General features: G+C 43.4%; 1 protein-coding gene across 1 annotated transcript; it reads right to left on the minus strand.

Moving 5' to 3' along the window:
• Positions 1–208: 208 nt before the first annotated feature.
• On the minus strand, positions 209–1,587 carry LOC143786218 (odorant receptor 131-2-like). Its single transcript, XM_077275504.1, has one exon. It carries the CDS (start codon positions 1,148–1,150, stop codon positions 209–211), a length of 942 nt encoding a protein of 313 aa, XP_077131619.1. The 5' UTR covers positions 1,151–1,587.
• Positions 1,588–21,879: the final 20,292 nt, after the last annotated feature.

Below are 21,879 nucleotides of genomic sequence, written 5' to 3' on the forward strand. Positions count from 1 at the left end.
TTTATCCATTAAAAGGACCACTTCTGTGTACTGGCTGGATTTTGGCCTTCCTGTAGATCAGAACGTGCTCGATCAGAAGAAAGACTCCAACAAGGAGCCATCAACATCTTGCAAACCACATTTAAGGGAGTTTTTGGTAGAAATCCTTTATTTGACTATGGAAAAATCACCACAATCTCCACTTTATAATCAATATTGCCTTTTAGTTTTAAGACTTTCTAAAAGACATCTTCAGCCTGTTGCACAAAAAATATTTTTTCATGTTACTAGAGAAAAGCTCATCCCTTATACCGTATATCAAAGGACTAATAAGCCTTGGAAGACACATGAAAAAGCAAAAATTGATGACGGCCAGCAGTACTATATTATCTAAGAACTGCATTTCCACAATTCTGTAGGTAAGAGACGTCATGCACAGCAGGAGCTGAAACGCGTGGAGTATGATGGTTTTCCCAGCTTTGGAGGCTGAGGCTTTACCGGAGTTCATCTTCACAGCCACCATCATGATCTTGGCATAGGTGAATATAATGATTAGACCAGCCAGGGAAAAAGTAAAAGCATTTGAAAAAACTCGAATAATTTCCTGTGCCGGGGTGAATCCGAGATTTATTCGGCCACATTTTAAATAAAGTAGGAAATAGGCTCTCTCAACTGAAAAGATGAGAATAATGACGTCCACAATATGGGGAATCAGGACTATGGTCCACATGACCAAAATAGCGATACCGCACCTGTGCACTGTGCAGAACTCTCCGTGTCTTAGCGGGTAGCATATGGCTATGTAGCGCTCCAAGGACAAGGCTGCCAGGTTGAATGGCGTGACCTTCAGAGTCGTCGAAGACATGATGACGAGAATGTAACAGAAGGGGACGGGAAAAGTGATTGGATAAAAGTAAAACGCAAAGAGAAAAATTCCAAGAGCGAGATACACAGTGTCATTAATAAGCATGTGGGCAAACAGGACATAGCGGGCACTTTCCCGAGCACTCGGACTCTTGAGGAAGATGCTCAACATCACAGCTATGAAATACAAGAAGAAAAAGAAGCAGAGGAACGTCGGGATAAAACCACTTGTTCTCAGGACCTCTAGGTTCATACTCAGCTGGGAAGACACTTTGGTTGAATTTGCTTGACTACTTGTGAAATTCATCTGAAATTCAGAAAAAAAGAAATAAAATGAAAAAAAAAAAACAATACAAAAAGTTTGGAAAAATCAAAAGCATTCATAGTGTAAAACAATTCTATAAATAATTCAAGGACAAGGTGTTCTGTGTTGGGCATAAGTATGAAGAAGAGTTTATGGAGGGAAACAAAGACGGACATACCATTGGTGCAACCTGTTCAGCCACACAGGGGCCCAAAAGGTATGAGGGCCACTACCACCTCAAAAGCATAGTGATGAGTTATTGTAGTGTTCGTGCACCCTATATGGTTCTGCTGTCTCCCCTGGTTGGAGCCTTCTTCACTTGTGCTGATTATTCCTAACTTTACTGATGGATGCACACAGCAGACTGTAAAAAGTGAAGAGTCCAGTTGAGAAGACTTTTGGAGACCTGATGTGGAGGAACGCAACTATTATATGTAAAGAGTCAGCATTGCTTTAACTTTTATTTCATAAATCGATAGTACACATGCAAATATGCAACCTTGTAAATTATCTTATCAGAGAACTCTGCTTCTTTCTCCTCCAGGACTGATCTTTTGCTGACAATTCAGGGGTAAAATCTGTACTTAGGAAAGACAGACGTTCACATTACTGTGTTAGTAGATGACCATTGGTTCTTAAAAGATTCTACGTAGAGGGGAGGGGGAGGAGACGCTGACATTTTACTGCAAGTTCTCCTGAAACAAGTTACATTTCAACTTTTAGGAGAACTAGGAGCAGAATGTCAGTGTCTCCTCTAGCTCCTCCCTTCTCCTCATCCCCTTCCCTTCCATAGAATCTTAGAGGCAGCAAATGTCATGTCCAATCTCTCCTGAAACAACAGTTACATTTCAATTTTTTTTTCCTTTTTTTTAAACGTAGATTTAAAGTGTAACTGTCATTTCAGGAGAACTTGCAGCAGAATGTCAGTGTCTCCTCTAACTCCTCCATTTCCTCCCCCTATCGCTCCATAGAATCTTAAAGGCAGCAACTCTCTTGTCCAATCGCAAGTTCTCCTGAAATGACAGTTACTTTTTAAACTGTATTTATTTTTTTAAAACATAGATTTAAAGTGTAACTGTCATTTCAGGAGAACTTGCAGCAGAATGTCAGGGTCTCCTCCAGCTCTTCCCTTCTCTCCTCTCCTCTAGAATCTTATAGGCAGCAACTGTCAACAGCTACAGTATCTCAGTATTGTGCACATCTGTCTTCACGGAATATACATTTTACAGCTTTTACCCTTGTACTGAGATTGAAAGATCAGTTCAGGAGGAGAAAGAAGCAGATTTCTCTGAAAAGATAAATTACAAAATTACTTATTTTCATGTGTACTATTGAGTTATGAGAAACGAACAAATTAATACAAGTTATTTTTTAATGGATCAGTAATAATATTTAAACTACTCATCTCAAAGACAAAGAAGAAAGATGAAGGGTACTGAGCACGATGCTGGACACGCTCAAAGACTGATATGAATGGCAACTCATTCTGCAGTGATACATAGAGGCTGCTGAAACCATTGTCGTTCTCTTCTATCACTTTTATTATTCTGCAGTGATACATAGAGGCTGCTGAAACCAAACATTATCATTCTGTTATATCTGTTTTATAATTCTACAGTGATACATAAAGGCTGCTAATAACAAACATTGCCATTCTGTTCTATTTTATTATTCTGCAGTGATACATAGAGGCTGCTGAAACCAAACATTGTCATTCTGTTCTATTTTACTATTCTGCAGTGATACATAGAGACAGCTGAAAGCAAACATTATTATTCTGTTCTGTTTTATTATTCTGCAGTTATACATAGAGGCTGCTGAAACCAAACATTATCATTCTGTTCTATGTGTTTTATTATTCTGTAGTGATACATAGAGGCTGCTGAAACCAAACACTGTCAATCTATTCTATCTGCTTTATTATTCTTCAGTGATACATAGAGGCTGCTGAAACCAAACATTGTCATTCTGTTCTATTTTACTATTCTGCAGTGATACATAGAGGCTGCTGAAAGCAAACATTATTATTCTGTTCTGTTTTATTATTCTGCAGTTATACATAGAGGCTGCTGAAACCAAACATTATCATTCTGTTCTATGTGTTTTATTATTCTGTAGTGATACATAGAGGCTGCTGAAACCAAACACTGTCATTCTATTCTATCTGCTTTATTATTCTTCAGTGATACATAGAGGCTGCTGAAACCAAACATTGTCATTCTGTTCTGTTTTATTATTTTTGTTCCTTCCTTTTTCCATTCCAAAATTTAAAAACGTCAGACTTGCAGTTTGTCAGGAGCACAGTTTCACATTGTTCCCTGTATTTCTGCTGTCTCTAGTATCACAGATGAGGACCTATGTGCTTTGTTAAAGGGATTTCCTCTCTCTTCTGCCTAAATGTGGAGACTTTTTGCTGTATGCAGAGAGATGTCCTATGAATTAAAAGAGATGAGCTGTGTATCTGTACATCGCATGGTTCTCCCTGCAACTGTCCCATACATCACCCATTTGGGTGGAATGGATAAGTGATGGAGAATCCCTTTAAGAAATGTTCTACTGGAATAAAATAAAGTATGCAGACAGGACAGGTGTTAGGGCAGCCATCTAATCAACAGGATGAGTTAAAAAAAATAACCTGTCCACCGGATAATTGTCTCATGTATCAGAGCTGGAGAATTTTGCATTGCTCTTTTTTCAACTGAATATTTTTATATAAATTGGTTTCCTGAAAAAAAAAAAAGAAAACACAGTCTTACCTTCATATGATGAACAATCACATTTGTGAAACCTTCACGCACATTTATATCCGCTTCCAACAACAACAAAAAAGTTTCACAACTGAAAAAAAATCAAAACTTTTTCAATGTTTCCCTGATAAGGAAAAAATACAAACTAAAACTTTCCGTCCACATTGTGTCTTCACCAGTGTTTAGGGTCATCTGCCTTTTGGGACATTTTTTTTATTAAATGCATGGATTTGCGGATAACAATCATTTTTGCAATTGGGTTTCCATAAACACGTTGCACCTTTTGGCTGTTACAGACTCTTTGTGTCCCTGCACTTCTAACTTTGATGTGGTTTACGGTTACAAATCGGATGAAACGAGCCATAGAAGAAGACTAATCAAATAAAGATGCAAAGTCCTCCATCAGATTGTCATAGCGAGCTGACCGACGAATTCTCAGTTAACACATTGCAATAGACAATGCAACCAGAGGCTGCAAAAAGTAAAAGGTGCAAAATGTTTACAGAAGCCCAATTGCAAAAAAATATATTTTTAGCCCTAATTACATGCATTTAAGTTAAAAAAAAAGTCATGTCCCCAAAGGTGAACACCCCCTTTAAGCTGGCGATACACTTTAAATAGTTGTCAGACGTTCCCCAATAAGGGGCTTTGGTAAATACATTTAACAATTCACAACCAAAAAGGCAAAATAAAAGTTTTTCTTTTGTAGAATGATTCTTGTTTATCTTGTTATAGTGGATACAAAATGTCTGTGCCGCCTCTTCACACTCACCACATCTCAGATCAGCAGTCACATCCCATGACTCAAGTCTATATACACATATATACATATACACATATATATATATACCCTCCCTGCTCTGAGGGCCGCTCCAAATCTCTTCCCACCCGGGTAATCACACTGCACAACATCAAGCCCAGTGGGACCTGAACTGCAATCATTATACCCTTGTGATTCAGTCATTGACCTGATACCTATAATTATGAGCTAGAACGTTTGCCAAGTGTGACTTCTATATATACAGTACTGCGCAAACCTATTAGACATGTTTGAAAAAAATGCTGCAAAATTAGAATTCTTTAAAAAATAGAAGTGTGAATAGTTTATCAATTAACAAAATGCAAAGAGAAATCTAAATAAAATCAATATTTGCTGACCGCCCGTTCCCTCCATCATCAGTATCTGGTGACCGCAATCACCTCCATCACTTCTTTTTGTCACTTTTTTTAACGTTTGGCCACAATTCTTCCATGAACGCCACTTCTGGCCAGACTTCTCCAAACAGTAGACAAGTGTAGCTGGTTCCCACTGGTTGTGGCCGGTTCTGAGTTGATGGCGCTGCTGTGCATCTTCCCATTTATTAGGGAAGTAACATGATGCGCTTCATCTGCTGCACTAAGTTTCATTAGCTGACCACTACGTATACAGTCGTTAATGTTGCCCATTTCTTATTGCTTCTTCAAAAGAGTTTGTGAGAACCAGTCACTTGTATACAACAACACAGACTAACACAGAAATGGAGTATAGCCATAGGTATAATCAGTGGGTGAGGAAAGTATTCATGCCCTCTGTGTGTCATTGTAGCCATTTGGTCAATTCAAAAAAGTTATTTTTTTTCTCATTAATGATCACTCTGCACCCCATCTTGACTGAAAAGATAACAGTAATGTAGAAATTTTAGCAAATTTATTGAAAAAGAAAAAACTGAAATCTCCCATGGCCATAAGTCTTCAGCCCCTTTGCTCAGTATTGAGTAGAAGCTCATTTTGCACCAGTACAGCCAGGAGTCTTCTTGGGAATGATGCAACAAGTTTTTCCCCCCTGGATTTGGGGATCCTCAGCCATTCTTCCTTGCAGATCCTCTCCAGTTCTGTCAGGTTGGATGGTGAACGTTGGTAGACGCCATTTTCAGGTCTCTCCAGAGATTCTCCATTGGGTTTAGGTCAGGGCTCTGGCTGGGCCGATCAGGAATGGTCACAGAGTTGTTCTGAAGCCACTCCTTTGTTATTTTTGCTGTGTGCTTAGGGTCATTGTCTTGTTGGAAGGTGAACTTCCCATAGGCAGCCCATCTTATAGTATCATCATAGACAGCTCCTTTTGTCCCCATAGCTAGCCCCTCTTATAATGTCCCCTGTTGTGAATTTGGATTCTGGGCTCCCCCGGTGGCCGCTTGTGGAATTGGACTTGTCATCCTCTTTCCTGTTTCACCTGGTTCCATCAGTAGTGGGTGTCGCTATTTAAGCTCATTTCTCTGGTGGTTTCTTGCCGGTCAACAATGTTATCTGATGCCTCTCAGTGCTTGTTCCTGCTTCTAGACAACTACTAGATAAGTTGGACTTTTGTCCATGTTTTGTTTTGCCTATTTGTTCCAGTTCACAGCTGAAGTTTTGTTACTGTGTCTGGAAAGCTCTCGTTGATCAGGGATTGCTACTCTGGCGTTATGAGTTAATGCCAGAGTTTAAGGTAATCTCTGGATGGTGTTTTGTTAGTGTTTTTCTGCTGACCATGAAAGTATACTATCTGTCTTCTGCTATCTAGTAAGCGGACCTCAAATTTGCTAAGACTATTTTCCTGCTGCGTTTGTTGTTTCATCTGAACTCACCGTCATTATATGTGGGGGGCTACTGTCTTCTTTGGAATATTTCTCTAGAGGTGAGCCAGGTCTTATATTTCCCTCTGCTAGCTATTTAGGTCTTAGGCCAGAGCTGGGCATCTAGCGATAAATAGGAAATGCTACCTGGCTATTTCTAGTTGCGCGGCAGGCTTAGTTCATGGTCAGTATAGTTCCATCTTCCGAGAGCTTGTCCCTCTATAGGCTTGCTATGATCTCTGCCTGCAGAGATCATGACAGTTTGACCGGCCAATAAAGTGTTAAAGACCCAGGTTGAGAAAGGAGAGTTATAAGAAGTCTGCTGGAATTTTTTTTTTTTTTTTTTTCCTCCAGTCTGCCTTGCTGCAGTCTTTTTTCTCTCTCTCCTCCTAATCTCTGTATGGCTCTGTGTGCACCTGACAATAATGGATCTTCAGAGTGTAACTGCGGGTTTGAATAATCTCATCACGAAAGTACAAAATTTACAAGATTTTGTGGTACATGCTCCGGTATCTGAGCCGAGAATTCCTTTGCCGGAGTTCTTCACAGGGAATAGAGCTAGCTTCCAGAATTTCCGAAATAATTGTAAGCTTTATTTTTCCCTGAAGTCTCGTTCAGCTGGAGACCCTGCTCAGCAGGTTAGGATTGTGATTTCCTTGCTCAGGGGTGACCCTCAAGATTGGGCCTTCTCATTGCCAGCAGGGGATCCTGCGTTGCGCGATGTGGATGCGTTTTTTCTGGCCTTGGGCTTGCTTTATGAGGAACCTCATTTGGAACTTCAGGCAGAAAAAACTTTGATGGCACTATCTCAGGGGCAAGACGAAGCTGAAGTTTACTGCCAAAAATTCCGTAAATGGTCTGTGCTTACTCAGTGGAATGAGTGCGCCTTGGCGGCAACTTTCAGAGAAGGTCTCTCTGATGCCGTTAAGGATGTTATGGTGGGGTTCCCTGTGCCTGCAGGTCTGAATGAGTCCATGACAATGGCTATTCAGATTGATAGGCGTCTGCGGGAGCGCAAACCGGTGCACCATCTGGCGGTGTCTATGGAAAAGACGCCAGAAAGTATGCAGTGTGATAGAATTCTGTCCAGGAGCGAGCGACAGAATTTTAGACGGAAGAATGGATTGTGTTTCTATTGTGGGGATTCTACTCATGTTATATCAGCATGCTCTAGGCGTACAAAGAAGCTTGATAAGTCTGTTTCCATTGGCACCATTCAGTCTAAGTTTATTTTGTCTGTAACCCTGATTTGCTCTTTGTCATCCATTGCCACGGACGCCTATGTTGACTCTGGCGCCGCTCTGAGTCTTATGGATTGGTCCTTTGCCAATCGTTGTGGTTTTGATTTAGAGCCTTTGGAGACTCTTATTCCTCTGAAGGGGATTGACTCCACCCCATTGGCTAATAATAAACCACAATACTGGACACAAGTAATCATGCGTATCAATCCGGATCACCAGGAGATTATTCGTTTCCTGGTGCTGTATAATTTACATGACGATTTGGTACTGGGATTGCCATGGTTGCAGTTTCACAATCCAGTCTTGGACTGGAGAGCAATGTCTGTGTTGAGCTGGGGATGTAAGGGTATTCATGGGGACTTACCTTTGGTTTCTATTTCTTCGTCCATTCCCTCTGAAGTCCCTGAGTTCCTCTCTGATTATCAAGACGTCTTTGACGAACCCAAGCTTGGGTCGTTACCTCCGCACCGTGAGTGCGATTGTGCCATAGATTTGATACCGGGTTGTAAATATCCAAAGGGTCGTTTGTTTAATCTGTCTGTGCCGGAACATGCTGCTATGCGGGAATATATAAAGGAGTCTTTGGAAAAGGGACATATTCGTCCATCTTCTTCTCCCTTGGGAGCTGGGTTTTTCTTTGTCTCAAAAAAAGACGGCTCTTTGAGACCATGTATTGATTATCGGCTTCTGAATAAGATCACTGTTAAGTATCAATACCCATTGCCATTGCTTACTGATTTGTTTGCTCGTATAGAGGGGGCTAAGTGGTTCTCTAAAATTGATCTTCGTGGGGCGTATAATTTGGTGCGGATCAGGCAGGGGGATGAGTGGAAGACCGCATTTAATACGCCCGAGGGCCACTTTGAGTATTTGGTCATGCCTTTTGGTCTTTCTAATGCCCCTTCAGTTTTCCAGTCTTTTATGCACGATATTTTCCGCGATTTTCTGGATAAATTTATGATAATATATCTGGATGATATTCTGATTTTTTCTGATGACTGGGACTCTCATGTCCAGCAGGTCAGGAGAGTTTTTCAGGTTCTGCGGTCTAATTCTTTATGTGTGAAGGGGTCTAAGTGCGTTTTTGGGGTCCAGAAAATTTCCTTTTTGGGGTATATTTTTTCTCCCTCTTCCATTGAGATGGATCCCGTCAAGGTGCAAGCTATTTGTGACTGGACTCAGCCCTCCTCTCTTAAGGGTCTTCAGAGATTTTTGGGCTTTGCCAACTTTTACCGCCGATTTATTGCTGGTTTTTCGGATGTCGTTAAACCACTGACTGATTTGACCAGACAAGGCGCTGATGTTGCTAATTGGTCCCCTCATGCTGTGGAGGCCTTTCAGGAGCTTAAGCACCGTTTTGCCTCTGCCCCTGTGTTGCGTCAGCCTGATGTGAATCTGCCTTTTCAGGTTGAGGTTGACGCTTCGGAGATCGGAGCTGGGGCAGTGTTGTCGCAGAAAGGTTCCGACAGCTCCGTCATTAGGCCTTGTGCCTTCTTTTCTCGCAAATTTTCGCCCGCAGAGCGGAATTATGATGTTGGGAATCGGGAGCTTTTGGCCATGAAGTGGGCGTTTGAGGAGTGGCGCCATTGGCTCGAGGGGGCTAGGCATCAGGTGGTGGTATTGACTGACCACAAAAATTTGATTTATCTTGAGACTGCCAGGCGCCTGAATCCTAGACAGGCGCGCTGGTCTTTATTTTTTTCTCGCTTTAATTTTGTGGTGTCATACCTACCGGGTTCTAAGAATGTTAAGGCAGATGCCCTTTCTAGGAGTTTTGACCCGGACTCTCCTGGTAATTCTGAACCCACAGGTATCCTTAGGGAGGGAGTGATTTTGTCGGCAGTTTCTCCTGATCTGCGACGGTCCTTGCAAGAGTTTCAGGCGGATAGACCGGATCGTTGTCCGCCTGATAGACTGTTTGTTCCGGATGATTGGACCAGTAGAGTCATCTCTGAGGTACATTCTTCTGCATTGGCAGGTCATCCCGGAATTTTTGGTACCAGGGATCTGGTGGTCAATGCATCTGATGTTCATGCTTCTGATCTTGTTCGTGCCTTCCATAGGGCTCATCCTGGTCGCCCTGGTGGATCTGGTGAGGGTTCGGTGCCCCCTCCTTGAGGGGGGGGTACTGTTGTGAATTTGGATTCTGGGCTCCCCCGGTGGCCGCTTGTGGAATTGGACTTGTCATCCTCTTTCCTGTTTCACCTGGTTCCATCAGTAGTGGGTGTCGCTATTTAAGCTCATTTCTCTGGTGGTTTCTTGCCGGTCAACAATGTTATCTGATGCCTCTCAGTGCTTGTTCCTGCTTCTAGACAACTACTAGATAAGTTGGACTTTTGTCCATGTTTTGTTTTGCCTATTTGTTCCAGTTCACAGCTGAAGTTTTGTTACTGTGTCTGGAAAGCTCTCGTTGATCAGGGATTGCTACTCTGGCGTTATGAGTTAATGCCAGAGTTTAAGGTAATCTCTGGATGGTGTTTTGTTAGTGTTTTTCTGCTGACCATGAAAGTATACTATCTGTCTTCTGCTATCTAGTAAGCGGACCTCAAATTTGCTAAGACTATTTTCCTGCTGCGTTTGTTGTTTCATCTGAACTCACCGTCATTATATGTGGGGGGCTACTGTCTTCTTTGGAATATTTCTCTAGAGGTGAGCCAGGTCTTATATTTCCCTCTGCTAGCTATTTAGGTCTTAGGCCAGAGCTGGGCATCTAGCGATAAATAGGAAATGCTACCTGGCTATTTCTAGTTGCGCGGCAGGCTTAGTTCATGGTCAGTATAGTTCCATCTTCCGAGAGCTTGTCCCTCTATAGGCTTGCTATGATCTCTGCCTGCAGAGATCATGACAGTCCCCATAGACAGCCCCTTATATCCCCGTAGCCAGCCCCAACTGGAAATGTCCCCTTAGCCAGCTCCTTATGTCCCCATAGACAGCCCCTCTTATAATGTCCCCATAGACAGCCCCTCTTATAATGTCCCCATAGACAGCCCCTCTTATAATGTCCCCATAGCTAGCCCCTCTTATAATGTCCCCATAGACAGCCCCTTATATCCCCATAGCTAGCCCCAACTGGAAATGTCCCCTTAGCCAGCTCCTTATGTCCCCATAGGCAGCCCCTCTTATAATGTCCCCATAGACAGCCCCTCTTATAATGTCCCCATAGACAGCCCCTCTTATAATGTCCCCATAGACAGCCCCTCTTATAATGTCCCCATAGGCAGCCCCTCTTATAATGTCCCCATAGACAGCCCCTCTTATAATGTCCCCATAGACAGCCCCTCTTATAATGTCCTCTTAGACAGCCCCTCCTATAATGTCCCCATAGCCAGCTCCTTATGTCCCCATAGGCAGCCCCTCTTATAATGTCCCCATGGGCAGCCCCTCTTATAATTTCCCCATAGACAGCCCCTCTTATAATGTCCCCATAGACAGCCCCTCTTATAATTTCCCCATAGACAGCCCCTCTTATAATTTCCCCATAGACAGCCCCTCTTATAATGTCCCCATAGACAGCCCCTCTTATAATGTCCCCATAGACAGCCCCTCTTATAATGTCCCCATAGACAGCCCCTCTTATAATGTCCCCATAGCCAGCTCCTTATGTCCCCATAGGCAGCCCCTCTTATAATGTCCCCATAGACAGCCCCTCTTATAATGTCCCCTGTTGTGTATTCGGTTTGTGGGCTCCCCTCGGTGGTCTGTTATGGTAGTGTCTCTTATGTGCCTTCCTCCATCTCTGATTACCTGTCGCCACCCTCTAGGGGAGTTTCCTATTTAAGGCTGCTTGGCTGTTAGTCATATGCCGGCCAACAATGTGCTAGTAGCATTCTGTTGCATTCACCTGCCTCAAGTTCCAGTTCAGCTAAGTTGAATTTTGTTTCTTGTTTTTGCTATTTTTGTCCAGCTATCTGCAATGTGACTCTTCAGTGCTGGAAGCTCTTGTGGACAGAAAATTACTACTCCAGTGGCATGAGTTGTCACTGGAGTTTAAAGTAATTTCTGGATGGTGTTTTTGAATAGTGTTTTTAGGTTGACCGTGAAGTAACACTTTCCTGTCCTTCTGCTATCTAGTAAGCGGACCTCACTGTGCTAAATCTGCTGTTCATCCTACGTATGTCATTTCCTCTGAACTCACCGTCAATATCTGTGGGGGCCTACTATCATCTTTTGGGGTTCCTCACTGGAGGTAAGGCAGGCCTGTATATTCCTCTTATAGGGGTAGTTAGATCTCCGGCTGGCGCGTGGTGTCTAGGGCATCGTAGGTACATCCCCCGGCTACTGTAAGTGTTGGGTCAGGTTCAGGTCACGGTCGACCTTAGTTTCCATCACCCGAGAGCTAGTCCGTTTTGTATTTTTATTCCCCTGGTCATTGGGGTAACCATAACAGTTTGGCCGGCCAGTAAAAAATCTATGTGTTAAAATATGCACTAAAGCAGGAAGGAGGAGAAAAGGTGTTTTTTTTTTCTGTGTTTGAAAGTGCACCTTAGTTTGCTCATTTGTATTCCTTGCTTAAACTGCAGTCTTCAGCCTTTTTTTTTTTTTTCCTCTCCTCTTAACCTCTGAATGCTTGGGTTACACCCATTTGAAACATGGATCCACAGAGTTTAGTTGCAGGTTTGAATAACCTTGCGACAAAAGTACAGAACTTACAAGATTTTGTTATACGTGCTCCAATGTCTGAACCTAAGATTCCTCTGCCTGAATACTTTACCGGAGACAGATCCCGGTTTTTGAGTTTCAGAGAAAATTGTAAATTGTTTTTGTCTCTGAGATCTCACTCTGCTGGTGATCATACTCAACAAGTTAAAATTGTTATCTCTCTACTGCGCGGCGACCCACAAAGTTGGGCATTTGCATTATCGCCAGGGGATCCTGCGTTGTTAAATGTAGATGCGTTTTTTCAGGCTTTGGGGTTGCTTTATGAAGAGCCTAATTTGGAGATTTTGGCTGAGAAAGCCTTGATAGCTCTTTCCCAAGGGCAAGATGAAGCTGAGATATACTGCCAGAAATTCCGTAAATGGTCGGTGCTTACTAGATGGAATGAGTGCGCTTTAGCAGCTAATTTCAGAGAAGGTCTCTCTGATGCCGTGAAGGATGTCATGGTGGGGTTCCCTGTGCCTACAGGTCTGAATGATGCCATGAAATTGGCTATCCAGATTGATCGGCGTTTGCGGGAGCGCAAATCTGTGCACCATATGGCGGGGTCTTCTGAGGAAAAATCTGTGCACCATATGGCGGTATCTTCTGAGCAAAAACCTGTGCACCATATGGCGGTGTCTTCTGAGCAAAGACCTGTGCACCATTTGGCGGTGACCTCTGAAAAGGCATTAGAGCCTATGCAATGCGATCGTGTTTTGTCTAGAGGCGAACGTCAAAATTACAGGCGCAAAAATGGATTGTGCTTCTACTGTGGAGATCCAGCTCATGTTATATCAGCATGCTCTAAACGTATAAAAAAGGTTGATAAAGAGGTTGATAAATCTTTTTCTACAGGTACCTTGCAGTCAAAATTTCTTTTGTCCGTGACATTGATTTGTACCTTATCATCTGTTACTGTGAATGCTTATGTGGATTCTGGCGCCGCTCTGAGTCTCATGGATTGGTCCTTTGCCAAGCGTTGTGGGTTTGATTTGGAGCCGTTGGAAGTTTCTATTCCCCTGAAGGGTATTGATTCTACACCTTTGGCTAGCAATAAACCACAATATTGGACACAAGTGACTATGCGTCTTACCCCAGACCATCAGGAGATTATTCGTTTCCTTGTATTATTTAACCTACATGATGTCTTAGTGCTTGGATTACCATGGTTACAGATTCATAATCCCGTCTTGGACTGGAAATCTATGTCTGTGTTGAGCTGGGGATGTCGGGGTATTCATGGGGATGCACCTTTGGTTCCTATTTCTTCATCTACTCCCTCTGAGATCCCAGCATTTCTGTCAGATTTTTATGATGTCTTTCAAGAGCCTAAAGTTGATTCTCTCCCTCCTCACAGAGAGTGTGACTGCGCTATTGAATTGATCCCCGGTAGTAAGTTTCCTAAGGGTCGCTTGTTTAATTTGTCTGTGCCCGAACATACTGCTATGCGGGAGTATATCAGAGAATCTTTGGAAAAGGGTCATATTCGCCCCTCGTTGTCTCCACTAGGGGCAGGGTTTTTCTTTGTAGGTAAAAAGGATGGTTCATTGAGACCTTGTATCGACTATCGACTTTTGAATAAGATTACAGTTAAATACCAGTACCCGTTACCTTTACTGACTGATCTGTTTGCTCGCATAAAGGGGGCTAAGTGGTTCACTAAGATCGATCTACGTGGTGCGTATAATTTGGTGCGGATTAAGCAGGGGGATGAGTGGAAGACCGCATTTAATACGCCTGAAGGCCATTTTGAGTATTTGGTAATGCCTTTCGGTCTCGCAAATGCCCCTTCCGTTTTTCAGTCCTTTATGCACGATATTTTCCGTGAATATCTGGATAAGTTTATGATTGTGTATTTGGATGATATTCTTGTTTTTTCGGAGGACTGGGAATCTCACGTTCAACAGGTCAGGAGAGTTTTTCAGGTTTTGCGAGCTAATTCTCTTTTTGTAAAGGGCTCAAAGTGTAGTTTTGGAGTTCAGAGAATTTCCTTTTTGGGATATATTTTTTCCCCTTCATCTATGGAGATGGACCCTGTCAAGGTCCAGGCTATTTGTGATTGGATGCAACCTACTTCTTTGAAGAGTCTGCAGAAGTTCTTGGGTTTTGCTCATTTCTATCGCCGATTTATAGCGGGTTTTTCTGCCATTGCTAAACCTTTGACTGATTTGACCAAAAAGGGTGCTGATGTTGCTAATTGGTCCTCTGCGGCTGTGGAGGCCTTTCAAGAGCTTAAGCGCCGCTTTTCTTCCGCTCCTGTGTTGCGCCAACCTGATGTGTTACTTCCGTTCCAGGTTGAGGTGGATGCTTCGGAGATCGGAGCAGGTGCAGTTTTGTCGCAGAAAGATCCTGACTGCTCAGTAATGAGACCATGTGCGTTTTTCTCCCGAAAGTTTTCGCCCGCTGAGCGAAATTATGATGTGGGAAATCGGGAACTTCTGGCCATGAAGTGGGCGTTTGAGGAGTGGCGTCATTGGCTTGAGGGTGCTAGACACCAGGTGGTGGTCCTCACTGACCACAAGAATCTTATTTATCTTGAGTCGGCCAGGCGTCTGAATCCTAGACAGGCGCGCTGGTCGTTGTTTTTCTCCCGATTTAACTTTGTGGTGTCATATCTGCCTGGGTCCAAGAATGTGAAGGCGGATGCCCTCTCTAGGAGTTTTGAGCCTGACTTGCCTGGTGATTCCGAACCTACCGGCATCCTGAAGGATGGGGTGATATTGTCAGCTGTCTCCCCAGACCTGCGGCGTTCTTTGCAGGAGTTTCAGGTGATAGGCCTGATCGCTGTCCGCCTGGTAGACTGTTTGTCCCTGATGATTGGACCAGTAGAGTTATCTCGGAGGTTCATTCTTCCGCGTTGACAGGTCATCCTGGAATTTTTGGCACCAGGGATTTGGTGTCTAGGTCCTTCTGGTGGCCTTCTTTGTCTCGAGATGTGCGCATGTTTGTGCAGTCTTGTGATGTTTGTGCTCGGGCCAAGCCCTGCTGTTCTAGGGCCAGTGGGTTGTTGTTGCCCTTGCCTATTCCTAAGAGGCCTTGGACGCACATCTCTATGGACTTTATTTCTGACCTTCCGGTTTCTCGTAGGATGTCTGTCATCTGGGTGATTTGTGACCGTTTTTCCAAGATGGTTCATTTGGTACCTTTACCCAAATTGCCCTCCTCCTCTGAGTTGGTTCCTCTATTTTTTCAGAATGTGGTGCGTTTGCATGGTATTCCTGAGAATATAGTGTCTGACAGGGGTACTCAGTTTGTGTCTAGATTTTGGCGGACGTTCTGTGCCAGGATGGGTATCGATTTGTCTTTTTCGTCTGCATTCCATCCTCAGACTAATGGCCAGACTGAGCGTACTAATCAGACCTTGGAGACTTACTTGAGGTGTTTTGTGTCCGCTGATCAGGATGATTGGCTTGACTTTTTGCCGTTGGCAGAGTTTGCCCTTAACAATCGGGCCAGTTCTGCCACTTTGGTTTCTCCATTTTTTTGTAATTCAGGGTTTCACCCTCGGTTTTCGTCCGGTCAATTGGAGCCTTCAGATTGTCCTGGAGTGGATGCTGTGGTTGATAGGATGCATCGGATTTGGGGACAGGTTGTGGACAATCTGAAGTTGTCCCAGGAGAAGACTCAACAGTTCACTAATCGTCATCGGCGTATTGGTCCTCGTCTTTGTGTTGGGGACCTGGTGTGGCTGTCTTCTCGATTTGTTCCTATGAAGGTCTCGTCTCCTAAGTTTAAGCCTCGGTTTATCGGCCCTTATAGGATTCTGGAGGTTCTTAATCCTGTGTCCTTTCGTTTGGACCTCCCAGCATCTTTTAATATCCATAATGTTTTCCATCGGTCATTATTGCGGAGGTATGAGGTGCCGGTTGTTCCTTCTGCTGATCCACCTGCTCCTGTGTTGGTTGAGGGTGAATTGGAGTATGTGGTGGAAAAGATCTTGGACTCCCGTGTTTCCAGACGGAAACTTCAGTATCTGGTTAAGTGGAAAGGTTATGGCCAGGAGGATAATTCTTGGGTGACAGCATCCGATGTTTATGCTCCCGATTTGGTTCGTGCATTTTATAGTGCTCATCCAGATCGCCCTGGTGGTTCTGGTGAGGGTTCGGTGCCCCCTCCTTAAGGGGGGGGTACTGTTGTGTATTCGGTTTGTGGGCTCCCCCGGTGGTCTGTTATGGTAGTGTCTCTTATGTGCCTTCCTCCATCTCTGATTACCTGTCGCCACCCTCTAGGGGAGTTTCCTATTTAAGGCTGCTTGGCTGTTAGTCATATGCCGGCCAACAATGTGCTAGTAGCATTCTGTTGCATTCACCTGCCTCAAGTTCCAGTTCAGCTAAGTTGAATTTTGTTTCTTGTTTTTGCTATTTTTGTCCAGCTATCTGCAATGTGACTCTTCAGTGCTGGAAGCTCTTGTGGACAGAAAATTACTACTCCAGTGGCATGAGTTGTCACTGGAGTTTAAAGTAATTTCTGGATGGTGTTTTTGAATAGTGTTTTTAGGTTGACCGTGAAGTAACACTTTCCTGTCCTTCTGCTATCTAGTAAGCGGACCTCACTGTGCTAAATCTGCTGTTCATCCTACGTATGTCATTTCCTCTGAACTCACCGTCAATATCTGTGGGGGCCTACTATCATCTTTTGGGGTTCCTCACTGGAGGTAAGGCAGGCCTGTATATTCCTCTTATAGGGGTAGTTAGATCTCCGGCTGGCGCGTGGTGTCTAGGGCATCGTAGGTACATCCCCCGGCTACTGTAAGTGTTGGGTCAGGTTCAGGTCACGGTCGACCTTAGTTTCCATCACCCGAGAGCTAGTCCGTTTTGTATTTTTATTCCCCTGGTCATTGGGGTAACCATAACAGTCCCCATAGGCAGCCCCTCTTATAATTTCCCCATAGACAGCCCCTCTTATAATGTCCCCATAGACAGCCCCTCTTATAATTTCCCTATAGACAGCCCCTCTTATAATTTCCCCATAGACAGCCCCTCTTATAATGTCCCCATAGACAGCCCCTCTTATAATGTCCCCATAGGCAGCCCCTCTTATAATGTCCCCATAGACAGCCCCTCTTATAATGTCCCCATAGGCAGCCCCTCTTATAATTTCCCCATAGACAGCCCCTCTTATAATGTCCCCATAGACAGCCCCTCTTATAATTTCCCTATAGACAGCCCCTCTTATAATTTCCCCATAGACAGCCCCTCTTATAATGTCCCCATAGACAGCCCCTCTTATAATGTCCCCATAGGCAGCCCCTCTTATAATGTCTCCATAGACAGCCCCTCTTATAATGTCCCCATAGGCAGCCCCTCTTATAATGTCCCCATAGACAGCCCCTCTTATAATGTCCCCATAGGCAGCCCCTCTTATAATTTCCCCATAGACAGCCCCTCTTATAATGTCCCCATAGCCAGCTCCTTATGTCCCAATAGGCAGCCCCTCTTATAATGTCCCCATAGGCAGCCCCTCTTATAATGTCCCCATAGACAGCCCCTCTTATAATGTCCCCATAGACAGCCCCTCTTATAATGTCCCCATAGACAGCCCCTCTTATAATGTCCCCATAGGCAGCCCCTCTTATAATGTCCCCATAGACAGCCCCTCTTATAATGTCCCCATAGACAGCCCCTCTTATAATGTCCCCATAGCCAGCTCCTTATGTCCCCATAGGCAGCCCCTCTTATAATGTCCCCATGGGCAGCCCCTCTTATAATTTCCCCATAGACAGTCCCTCTTATAATGTCCCCATAGACAGCCCCTCTTATAATTTCCCCATAGACAGCCCCTCTTATAATTTCCCCATAGACAGCCCCTCTTATAATGTCCCCATAGACAGCCCCTCTTATAATGTCCCCATAGACAGCCCCTCTTATAATGTCCCCATAGACAGCCCCTCTTATAATGTCCCCATAGCCAGCTCCTTATGTCCCCATAGGCAGCCCCTCTTATAATGTCCCCATAGACAGCCCCTCTTATAATGTCCCCATAGGCAGCCCCTCTTATAAAGTCCCCATAGACAGCCCCTCTTATAATGTCCCCATAGACAGCCCCTCTTATAATGTCCCTATAGCCATCTCCTTATGTCCTCTTATCCAGCCCCTCGTGTGATGTCTCCGCAGCCCCTCTTGTCTCTCCATACCCGGCTCCTCTTGGAATGTCCTCACCGGCCCTAGGTATAATAACCTCCATTCTTTAGGAAAATAATGAAAAAATATAAGAAAAAGCTTATAGTCACCTAATCCCGGCTCACTGTCCAGCGCAGCTCTGTCTCCAGATGTAACTACAATTGAGTGTGGGGACTGAACAATGGCCGGGGCACAAGCAGACAGAGGGGTGAGCGGTGTCAGTGACCGACACTGCTACCCTGTGTGACCGCACCCTAGCCATAGCTCTGCTGAATGCCTGCGGCTGGAAGAAGGTGATGGGCAGAGGCAGGGATTCAGCAATTTCAGGTTTTTTTTTCCAAAATGAGCCCCCTCATGTAAGCTGGAGGTAGCGCCCTGGGCAGATGCCGACACCTTGTCCCTACCCTGCCTGTGGCGTCAATATGATCACTGAAGCCCTAGATTAATTAATTAAGAGGTGTAGTTTGCAAAATGAGGTTCTGCTGTTCTGGCACCTCAGGGGCTCTGACAACGTGACATGGCACCCTCAAACCAGTGCAGCAAAATCTGCACTACAATATGGCGCTGTTTCACTTCTGAGCTTTGTATTCTGCCTCAAAAGTCATTTTCAACCACATATGGGGTATTGGCGTACTCAGGAGAAATTGCACAATAAATTCTATTGTCCATTGTCTCCTGTTACCCTTGTGAAAATGAAAAAATAAGGGGCTAAAAAACATTTTTGTGGGAAAAATGTATTTTTTCATTTTCGAAGCTCAACATTATAAAATTCTGTATAAAAATGAACGTCAGTAAATAGCATACATTAGGCGACTCAATAACAATTGTGCTATACCGGAGATACAAGAGTCAAAAACTGGCCAAAATAGTAATAATAACAAAACACATTTATTGAAAAATCAATTTCCACCTAAAAACATACATATATAATAAGAAACAAAAATTTTCAAATGTGACTACATCTGTGGATACAACCAATGACCCAGGTGCAGCAGACAGGGACAAAAATTGAATCAGCTATTATAACAAAAAAAAGTAATTATTACCCTCACATGAATGCTTATAAGCCTGATGCATAGCGATTAAACCAGATGTTGTATTTACAGAGTGGCACTAACCATACTCAAACAATCGCCACACATCCTGAGGAAGCGGCAATACACAAACGCGAAACGCGCGTTGGGGTCTGTGACCAGGAGCCGGACGGGACACCTTGTAACTTATGGGTAATTAGCCCTTTTACTTGTCTACTACATTTTTTGCACATGAAAAAAGAACGGTATTTCAGCTCACCCCTAGTTCAGACGAGATGGTAGAAGTCAGTCCGAGCACGGATACAGAGTGTTGCTGCCACAACACTGATTGGTATGTAGAAAGAAACGGTGTGGATCCAGCTCCGGGATAAAAATGCAAAATTTTATTTAAACATTTAAAACGCTGCTAGAACATGACCAGCATGAAGGTGACGGAGAGCAACCAGCACCTGGACGCGTTTCGGGCAACAAAGATGCCCTTAGTCCTCAGTAAGTTTTGCATTTTTATCCCGGAGCTGGATCCACACCGTTTCTTTCTACATACTAAATTTTTTCACATGTTGCGGTCTTGTTACTTTGGATGTGTGGCGATTGTTTCAATTTTGGCCAGTTTTTGACTCTTGTATCTCCGGTATAGCATTATAAAATTCTGTGTAGCATATGTGGGATCAAGGTGGTCACCACACCGCTAGATAAGTTCCTTGAGGGGTGTAGTTTCCAAAATGGGGTCATGTGTGGGGGGTTTCCACTGCTTAGGCCCATCAGGGGCTCTGAATACTTGACATGGCACTATCTATTCCAGAAAATGTTTCCCTCCAAAAGTCAAATAGCGCTTCCTCCCTTACGAGTCCTGCCGCGCAGTAGTTGTCCACCACGTATGGGGTATCAACATACTCAGGAGAAATTTTACAGCAAATTGTATGGTTCATTTTCTTCTGTCATCCATGTAAAAATGAAAAATTGAGGACAAATTAACATTTCTGTAGGAAAAAAATAAAATGTTAATTTTTCCTTCCAAGTTGCATTAATTCCTGTGAAGCACTTGATGGGTTCAGTTTTTAGAATGGTGTCACTCTTATTTTTTTCTGGCTGATAGGCCCCTCAAAGTCACTTCAAATGTGATGTGGTCTGTATAAAAAATAGTTTTGTAAATTTAGTTGGAAAAGTATGAAATTGTTGATTAACTTTTAACCCTTCTAACTTCCTAACAGCAAAAATTATGGTTCAAAAATTGTGCTGATGTAAAGTAGACATATGGGAAATGTTATTTATAAGTTATTTTGTACAGCATGAGTAACTAGTTTAAGGATATAAAAATTTAAATTGCAAAATTTAAATTTTCGCCAAAATTCTGATGTATCCAGAAATAAACACTAAAACTTTTTACCTAAATTTACTACTAACATAAATTACAATGTGTCATGAAAAAGCATTCTCAGAATCACTGATTCCTTGCAGCATTCCAGAGTTATTACCTGATAAAGTGACAGTGGTCAGAATTGTACAATTTTGCCTGGTTCTAGTGATGTATTCACCTTGTGATGATAGTTCTGATGCTGTATTCACACCTGAACCATCATCACTACATGAATACATCAGTACAAGTAAACATCACCAGAACCATCAACAGCACGTAAAAATGGCACAAGAACCATCATCAGTAATTAATAGGTCACTAAAATCACCATCATTACATGAATACATGACAAAACCACTGACAGTAAATAAATACAAAATCAGACCACCATCAGTACATGTATACATCACCAAGCTTCGTACAGCAATCAGTTGTAATGTCGGAAGTCAGGCCCATATACATTTGTATCTCATGAATCTACAACTCCAAGTATGTCCTTAACAACAGTAAGTAGATGCTGGGAGTTGTTGTTATCAGTCATTATCAGACTGTGGACCATACAGGAACCTCCATTCTGATGAGACATAGTCAGTATAAATAAGTAAACACTTACACCAGGTACCTTATAGGTGACATCCTCCCTGATTTAGTAATTTCTTTATTTTCATCTCCATCTCGTTCATAGTGACTTTTCATATCAACAGCTCTTCTCTGCTGACTTTCCAGTTCTCCAATTTTCTGCAGCACATTCTGACATGCAGTATTATTAAAATTCCCTTTGCATAAAAATATCTATACATATAATGACCTAAATAAGCTTCCTGTAGTATATGACCTTCACACTGTCCGCCTTAATGAGGTATTGGAATGCCCACCAGGGCCTAGGGGTACTCGGTATCGGGTCCAATACTTAAGGGGAAGTGTCACGGCTGCGGTGACCCGGTCCATGGCCCTGGGCGCCCATGTAAAAGGCATTTGAATAAAGTTTGTGTTCGTGATGTCACC

The sequence above is a fragment of the Ranitomeya variabilis genome, chromosome 7 (genome assembly GCF_051348905.1).
Source record: "Ranitomeya variabilis isolate aRanVar5 chromosome 7, aRanVar5.hap1, whole genome shotgun sequence".
NCBI lineage: Eukaryota > Metazoa > Chordata > Amphibia > Anura > Dendrobatidae > Ranitomeya > Ranitomeya variabilis.